This window comes from Mizuhopecten yessoensis, unplaced genomic scaffold (assembly GCF_002113885.1).
Source record: "Mizuhopecten yessoensis strain PY_sf001 unplaced genomic scaffold, ASM211388v2 scaffold10703, whole genome shotgun sequence".
Lineage (NCBI taxonomy): Eukaryota > Metazoa > Mollusca > Bivalvia > Pectinida > Pectinidae > Mizuhopecten > Mizuhopecten yessoensis.
Window position 1 is genome coordinate 696804 of NW_018408679.1, and position 9285 is coordinate 706088.

The 9285-nt window shown below is 36.1% G+C and overlaps 1 protein-coding gene across 4 annotated transcripts in view; it reads left to right on the forward strand.

Annotated features, from left to right (window-relative positions):
• The window catches only part of LOC110461901, a 112146-nt gene extending 104249 nt beyond the window's left edge, over positions 1 to 7897 (forward strand). For all 4 annotated transcript variants that reach the window (XM_021515629.1, XM_021515630.1, XM_021515631.1 and 1 more), the window contains 3 exons: positions 2932 to 3039; positions 3412 to 3589; positions 4610 to 7897. In XM_021515629.1, coding sequence (XP_021371304.1) covers positions 2932 to 3039; positions 3412 to 3589; positions 4610 to 6144 — 1821 coding nt within the window. In that variant the 3' untranslated portion in view covers positions 6145 to 7897. The remainder of the gene's footprint in view (positions 1 to 2931; positions 3040 to 3411; positions 3590 to 4609) is intronic.
• The last annotated feature ends 1388 nt before the right edge of the window (positions 7898 to 9285 follow it).

The window sequence follows — 9285 nt, forward strand, 5'->3', positions numbered from 1 at the left end:
AACATTTTAATGGATTTGTTCTTGAGAACTAAAAGGAATGGATTCATAAGATTTGGCTGGTAGCTTTTTGGAATAGAGCTAACCAATTTGAGAAGGAAAATGACATTGACCTACTAACAAGATAACAGGGAAACAAATGTCAAGCAACTTCTGAAGAAGAATCAAAAAGCATAGAATCCTATAATAATATTTTGCTGGTAGTTTCAACAGATGGAGCCAACAAAGTTTGCGAGGGAAATATTTTTAGTGGAATATAATATTTAATGAGAATATTTTGCTATGACTGCTTAAATATTCAGGTGAGCGATACAGGCCCTCTTGGGCCTCTTGTTTATTTCATGGAATTATATTTGTTGGAAATCTGAATGTTTGAAAACAGAAAGAAAAAGAAAAGAAGAACACAACAGGGGTCAGAATTGGTACCTTTACATTGCAAAGCATATACTTCTATACGCCCGCCAAATTTGACGGGAGTATTATGGTATGGGTTCGTCCGTACGTCCGGCCGGTGTAAACTTTTGTTTGTCCGGCAATCTCCTCCTACATTTTCCACCATTCTCTTTGAAACAGGGTTTACATTATAACCATGTTATGAGTTTTTTCTCCCTTTAAAGAATTTTGATTCAACAGTTTTTCCAAAAGTAATTGCCCTTTGTTCATTTTAGTATTTGATTTTTTGTCCAGCAATCTCCTCCTACATTTTTTGACGGATTTCTTCGAAACTTAGTATGCTAAATAATCATGATATGTTTGTTGTGTTTCCTGGAAAAGAATTTTGATTTAACAATTTTTGCAAAAGTTATTGCCCTTTGTTTTTTTCAGTATTTGATTTTTGTCCGGCAATCTCCTCCTACATTTTTTAACGAATCTCTTTGAAACTTGGTATACATTATAATCATGATATGAAGTTATGTCTCCCTAAAAAGAATTTTGATTCGACAATTTTTCCAAAAGTAATTGCCCTTTGTTCATTTCAGTATTTGATTTTTTTGTCCAGAGATTTTCTCCTACATTTTTTAAAGCATGTCAGCTAACCACTCTTAGAATGATGCAGATCTTATTTCAATGTAAGAAAGTATATAACACTATATGGCATTCAACGGGCATATATTGTTCCGCCCCGAAATACTCTTGTTGAATATTGCTACTATGCAGGACATTATATACTGACACAGCATCAAAATAAGTGATCATTTATTAGCCTCTAAGCATATGTAAATCTTGACAGGGGAAGTAGTTTTAAGTCAGAAAAACTCTTTTTAAAAGATTGCTTCACTTCCTATATATTTTGGAGGCACGGTAGTCTAGTGGTAAGACGAAGGGTGGTGGGTTCGAGTCACGTCGCGGCACTGTGTTGTATCATTGAGCAAGATACTTTACTCTGCTTGTTCCAGTCTACTCAGCTGTAAATGAGTAAGTGGTTGGGCAGTGCTGGAATTGTAGATTTCTAGCTGTGAGTGCCAAAATGGCAGCACCGGCTGTATGCTCCCCTGGTTGTTGAGAAAGATATTAGCTGGTTGCAAAGGCCCTATACCACGGATAATAATTTGTGAACCACTTTGAGACAACCTATGAACTAGGTTGTGATAAAGCTGTATATAAGAACCTCGAATTATTATTATTATTATATAGAAGGTAGAATACTCCAAATAAAAATAACTGACTGGAACTCTTCTTTGTGATTAGAACTGATGCAGTGGTACCCGCTGCCTTAACACAATTATTCACATGGCTCCAAGGTTGTGAAGATTGGACATAATAAAGACTTTTTCACTATACTCACATTTGTTTATATTTATTTCATGATATTAACACTTATTTACATATTCTCATTATACTTATACCACTTCAGTATGCTAAAATCACCATGCTAATACTAAATGCTTTACTATACTAATTTTACTAGATAACCACACTTTATTTGTAACAACACAATATTATTTTCCATTCATGCATACATGTATAAGCTGTATTGTTACATTTCACCATACACTAAACTTACCTTTGATTTCATTATAAACTTCTTATTTTCACTGTACTAGATTAATTGCTATTTACTCACAATACTAACAATGTGCACATGTTTATTGGTTTTGTTGGTGCTTAGGGTTAATACAAATGTATTATGTGAGGAATCGCACCTATATGTTTTATGAAGGTTTGCTTGTTTAATGTCCAGCTGGGTCCCAATATTGTGTCTTTGTTTTTCATCCATTTAATCATCAGATGATACCTTTCGTCTTTGTAAAATTTCAATTGAAGTATTAATTTGTATAAAGAATGTCTGCATTTTGTAGTTTGACGATAAAATCTGCAAGACAACAGCTTAAATATAAGTTCGTTACTGATGGTCAGAAACAACAGTGCTGTTACTTTTGAACTGTGCTGAATGTTAGCTTCAAATGTTTTGTGTTTGGAGACTTTGTGTTGTGTACAGGTCTTTGTAGTCAATCAAGCTCATGGCTGCATAATTGTTTCATGGATGCACCATAAATATATGCCGCATATAACTACAAGGTCAAAGTTCAATCGAAAAGAAAATTTTGTGCACAAATTATTTTTTCTTCATTTAAGTATAATATCAAAGTTTAATTGGTCCTTTGTAGCCTTATGGCATTCCAATTTTATTCTTTTAACTTTTAATGAATCCTAGTTTGAAATTTAATGATTCCTTCCAAGATGGCCTTCATGGTAAACAATAATTGGCAGTGTTTAAGCTTTTACACCAAGTGCCAGCTGTGACCCCTTTTTATTTGTCCTAGATTTTCCTCCTTTATGAAAATTTGAGAACCAATTTTTGAACTGGAATGTTTAACCTTTAAGTTGTATTTTGCCATCTGTATAAAGATTTGAGAACCCCTTTGTCAACTGGAACGTCAATACTTGTATATCACTCCCTTTATTAAGACTTGTTACTGGATTAATTTACAGATGATAGATCCAGATTCTTCTGTTGCCAAACGCCTGGGGTCATATTCATCTGAACACAAGAACAGTATGACAATGGAAAGCATCAACGAGACTGCCAAGTCTGACCAGGTACTGTCTTTTATACATGATTAAGTGCAAAAACCATTTTGTCACATCGTTGTACAGGTAAAAAAAAATCAAATTGCTCACTCATTTAGTCATAGCTTGACAAAGGGACCAGTCAGCCTTGAAACGTTGTGACACGTTTAATACATACATTGTTTTTGTAGAAAGTAAAACTTTGATATTGCATATTTCTGAACTGATGAATCTTATTGAAGATATGCGAAAAAGCAATGGTTGTTTTCGTGGTCTGACGATGTCACATACAATGAAAATTATTGAATGTGATATCTGTTACAAATTTGTGAAATTTAATGGATCAGGTTTTCTATCTATTTTCGCTTTTCTACAAAGATGTTTTCCTATTTAACAACACAGATAGTTGACAAGCCTTTGCCTGATGCAGATGAGGCAGAGGATTTCTATAGCAAGATGCTTGAAACAGAGTTAATGGATCAAGAGACATATGAGGCTGTGACTTCTGAGGCAGAAAAGAAACTATTACAACGTAATGACACGTTAAACACTGACCATAGTGTGGACAGCACAGACTCGGGTAACTCTTAACAAAGCTGTCAGCTAGCTACAGAAACTAGGATAGCAACTTGTCAGCTAGCTACAGAAACTAAGATAGCAACTTGTCAGCTAGCTACAGAAACTAGGATAGCTAACAAAGCTCTCAGCTAGCTACAGAAAGTAGGATAGCTAACAAAGCTCTCAGCTAGCTACAGAAACTAGGATAGCTAACAAAGCTGTCAGCTAGCTACAGAAAGTAGGATAGCTAACAAACTTGTCAGCTAGCTACAGAAACTAGGATAGCTAACAAAGCTGTCAGCTAGCTACAGAAACTAGGAAAGCTAGCAAACTTGTCAGCTAGCTACAGAAAGTAGGATAGCTAACAAAGCTGTCAACTAGCTACAGAAAGTAGGAAAGCTAACAAACTTGTCAGCTAGCTACAGGAAGTAGGAAAGCTAACAAAGCTCTCAGCTAGCTACAGAAACTAGGATAGCTAACAAAGCTGTCAGCTAGCTACAGAAATTATGATAGCTAACAAAGCTGTCAGCTAGCTACAGAAACTAGGAAAGCTAACAAACTTGTCAGCTAGCTACAGAAACTAGGATAGCTAACAAAGCTCTCAGCTAGCTACAGAAACTAGGATAGCTAACAAAGCTGTCAGCTAGCTACAGAAACTAGGATAGCTAAAAAAGCTGTCAGCTGTAGTTGTCTCATCAGTGTATTAATTAGTTTTATAACTAACAACAGTAATTTTTCAATGCTTAAATATCCTGAGGGGTCTTTTTCAGGCATTGATTGATAAAACCGACCAAAATGCACATGAAGAGGTTTTTGTAGTACAAATTAAGGTGTTTGGTATTCAAGTCTAATTTATATCAGAGTTACATACCCGTAATGATGTACATACATATTAAACATATATCAATATTATTTTATTTCCAGAGCTAGACAACAATACTGCTGTCCTTTGAAAATTTCATATGCCAGAGGAGGAATGCTTTGTAAGATACTGTTCCTATTATTGGTGACTTACAGTACCGTGTTGATTTGTCATTGACAGGTGTACAGATGCCTAAGGTTAGCAGTCCACCAGAAAGTATTGGTAAAACCACCAGTAACAAGGACAGCAAGGAATCCTTCGTTGGCTCCGAACTCAACGGGAACTTTGAGGAAACTTGTAACTGGGTCATCAAACAGGCTCTCTCTACCCCCCAGGTGGAAAAAAGGCGGCGCCACAGTCGGGTGGAGGACGAAGCTCAAGTCCAAAAGATTGTCGAGGTACTGACTAAACAAAATCGTGTAATGGGTGTTAATAGAAAGGACGAAGTGGAACTAATGTCCTCATTTTTTGAGGATAATGATCCATCAGAAAATGTCCTTAAAGTTCAACAAGTAGCGGCTGACAAAGATTCAGGTCAGACGTGTGAACGTGGACGAGTTGGTGAAAAGTGTGGAGTTGATAAAGATGGAAAAATAGAGCAAACCATCAAAGATGTAATACCGGCTAAAGATCAAGTGAAAAAGAATGCACCTTCTACAAAGCATGTTGATGTTAAAACTCCAGAGATAACTGTCATGTCATCTGAAGGTGAAAGGAAATCGGATAATTCTGATAGTGTGTTTGTAAACAGTGACCAGGATGCTACAGGTAAAACAACAAGTAACAATGGCGCAGGTAACACTACGAGTAACAATGGCGCGGGTAACACTACGAGTAACAATGGTGCGGGTAACACTACGAGTAACAATGGCGCAGGTAACACTACGAGTAACAATGGCGCAGGTAAAACAACAAGTAACAATGGTGCGGGTAACACTATAAGTAGCAGTGGTGCAAATAAGGCAACAAGTAACAACAGCACAGTTGAGGCTAAAAGTACCAACGGTGGGGCCAACACTACAAGTAACAATGGTGGGGCCAACACTACAAGTAACAATGGTGGGGCCAACACTACAAGTAACAATGGTGGGGCCAACACTACAAGTAACAATGGTGGGGCCAACACTACAAGTAACAATGGTGGGGCCAACACTACAAGTAACAATGGTGGGGCCAACACTACAAGTAACAATGGTGGGGCCAACACTACAAGTAACAATGGTGGGGCCAACACTACAAGTAACAATGGTGCAAATAAGGCTACAAGTAACAATGGCAGGGATGTGAGAAAAGCTAACAATGCTTCAGTGAAGGAAGCCAGTCACAAGGCTGTAGGTCAAATTGATACAGTCAACAAGCCTGTGACGGAGAGCATACCGAGAAACATCCCTCCGTCGTCTACGTCCATCTCGCATATTTCTAGGGCATATGATCAGAACAATGGAATATTGTTAAACTCCCTGAATTCAGACATTGACCAGCGTAAATTTGTAGCTGACCAAGGTCATAGGTCACCTGGTGAGCAGCCTAAAGCACGAGAAGTACAGATGAATGGGATCCCGTTACAGAATCAGATCACATGCTCTGTGGAGATCCACCGCGAGAAAAGCCTCACTCCTGTCTCCCTCAAAGACTGGATAGATGGTGCCAAACCACGGACTGAGAGTATCAACTCCATCACCAAGGAGATAACCTTACAAGAGTCGAGCGTATGACCAGGGAAACTCGGGAAATGGTTGTTAGGGAATTTATTATATTTTGTTGCCATTTCTATATGAAGATGAGATTCAAACAGTAAGACTTGATTTGTGATAAATTTAGGAGGTTTAAAGTGTCATTGCGGTGTAAAATTTAAATTTGAACTCATTCACTTTTTGGCTATTAATTAAGGGAGACAATGACGCTGGATTCAATTTCAGGTCAGCAACTGTATGCTGTTGGGTTCCTTATTGATTGTATATATGTGTAATGTAAATATATAAACAGGTCTGTATCCAATAGATGTACACTCGTACATGATGGTCAACATTCCCCTCCCCCCCCAATCAAATAGATAAAACCAGTGTCCCACAGTTTCTTAGTTACATGTACATAATGCAATTCTTGAGAACTTGGGGTATAGCCAATAGTTTTTGGGGGTGAAACAAACCCTTCATTTTTGGGTTTTATGGCACAAAAATCAATACACACAGAGATTGCACATATTGTTATGTCAAAAATCAATACACACAGAGATTGCACATATTGTTATGTCAGAAGCTGTTTGTGAAACTCTTGTTTGTTAAGACTTTTTCTTCTTAACCTTTTGTACATATTATCTAAAGTATGGTAAATTTTAACCAAACATGGCTGTGTGATCAAGAAAATGTGCAATATGTATGTTTATAACATTGTTTAATTGTTTGATTGAAATACAGAAGTTGATGACAAGTCCAGATATTGAGCCATGAGTTAAAAACAATATCAGTTTATGTGATAGGGTTTTAGGGGTTTTTCCCTGAAGTGTTATATTTTTTTCTTAAACATGACGTTGCCATGTATGTTATCTTTGTGTGTACGGTTTTGTATTTTAAACTTATACAAGTAGATATATAGTCAATAAACCTTTTGTTTTTTAAATACAGAATTCATTTGAAATCTTCTTTTATTTACGAAAGTTTTATATTTTTGCTGAGAGTATTTCTTTTTCATAGTATATTACTTCAAATGATTTTATTGTGCAGATCATCCATTAATCATTACCTAGCCAGTGTAAAATTTTAACAAATGGTGTATAAAATACCATAGCCTACCTATTAAATGCCCTTGACAATTAAAAATAAGGAAAAATGAGAATGATAGCTGAACCCTCCAATATGACAGACACTTTTCTGAAGTATGGTAATTATAATATAAGGTGGTCAGTTATGTTAAGGGAAAGGATGCCTAACCAGGAAATGCATATGGAACACTTAAGAGGTATGGGGCACATATTAGGTCAAATACATTTCCCACAAACCAAAAAATCGGTACATTACCTGTTGCCCAGTAAGGTTATATCCTGAAGTCAAAGAAGACAGCAAATTATATTATAATGGAACCAATCGTTTTCCAAGAAATTATCATGTGATTTACTAAATAATAGTTTAACTAGCCTGTACTTATAGAGTGATGTGCAAGAAGTCTGTCCCATAAGAATTTAAGTTAATCTTCTTTTTGACATCCAATTTCAATAAATATTTACATCCTTAAGGAGAATTATACATTGGTTCTGGTTGTAATATTTATTAAGTGACCTGTGGCTGTATTATTGAGATGTGACTCTCCATCTCTACATAAAATCATTTATTTGACACCATTCCTGGTATTGAAAGTTTGACTGTTCTGTATATAGTTGGAAACACAGATACTAGTAAAAGGCACAGGAGGCACGGTAGTCCAGTGGTAGGACGCCGGGCTCGTGACCGAAGGGTTGCGGGTTCGCGCCACGGCACGGCAATGTGTTGTATCGTTGAGCAAGATTCTTTACTCCGCTTGTTCTAGTCTACTCAGCTGTAAATTAGTACGTGGTTGGGCAGTGCTAGAATTGTTGAATGCTAGCTATTAGCGCCGAAATGGCAGCTCTGGCTGTATGCTCCCAAGGGAGTTGAGAAATATATTGGCTGGTTGCAAAGGCCCGATAACCATGAATAATAATTTGTGAACCGCTTTGAGATGACCTAAGAACTAGGATGTGATAAAGCGGTATATAAAAACCTCCAATTATTATTATTATTATTATTATAACAACAACACCATAATGGGTCCAAATTTTATAAATTTATAATGTTCTTCATTGTTTAAGTACTTATCTTTAGAAATTCTTTTATTGACAGTTTTACAGAAACTTAATCACTTCTTTGACACTTAAGCAAACATCCATTATGCTTGAAATCTATTAAAAAATATTTGTGAAAATTGGTTGGAGCCCGTCTGTAAGACTTTTATGTCATTTTTGCATTCATTGTTATTGATGTGTTTTCAGACTGACAATTCACTATAAAATTAATTTTACTGGCTACAAAACTTTTGCTTTGTTTACAACTATGGAGTAAATGTAGTTGATTGGTGTAAGAAGTTCATGATTTAAGGATATAAATTGAGTACAGGGCACTCTTTTCGATACACGGTAGTTTGACGACAGAGCAGGTCTCACAATTCGTCAAAACCCCATGACAGCTCCCGTACTATTATGAGTAAATTGTCCTTGAGAAAATACATCAAATAGCACAATGAGAAAGGAAATCACCATGTATATTATTATATCTCATGATTTAAGCACCAATATCTGTCAGAAAAATAGAAGCATATACAAGTGTAGTGATGTCTACCTGTACCGGATGTCTTAAATGTGTATCATATGTGTTATTGTTTCTGAGGTATGGTTGAAAGGTGAGTGCCATTATCAGAGTAATATAAAAAGGAATTTATGGTTGTTTTATATTGCAATGTAGGTGCATTATGTACCAAATGTGGGATTTCACACAAAATTGGAGTTTTACTGTCAGAATTTTGTGGTGTCGTAAAATTGGTTGAATACAATAAATACGTTTTCAAACACATTGTTTGATTAGTTTTGAACGTTTGATAATGCTTAAGAATTTGTATTCCTTTTTTCGCACCATGTGTGATCTGTTTAAAATCAGTTTCATGTTTGCAAGGCATTTTATGTCTTGCTTAATGATTTGACTAAAAACACATGAAGGGAATATTTCGAAATTTGAGCACAGTTTTTGAAAACAAAACCTACAAGGGTCCAACTTAAGACCTATTTATTGGCAATCCTATAGGCTACACCTAACCTGTGTTGCTATCCAAAAGTTTTCATGCACAACAAC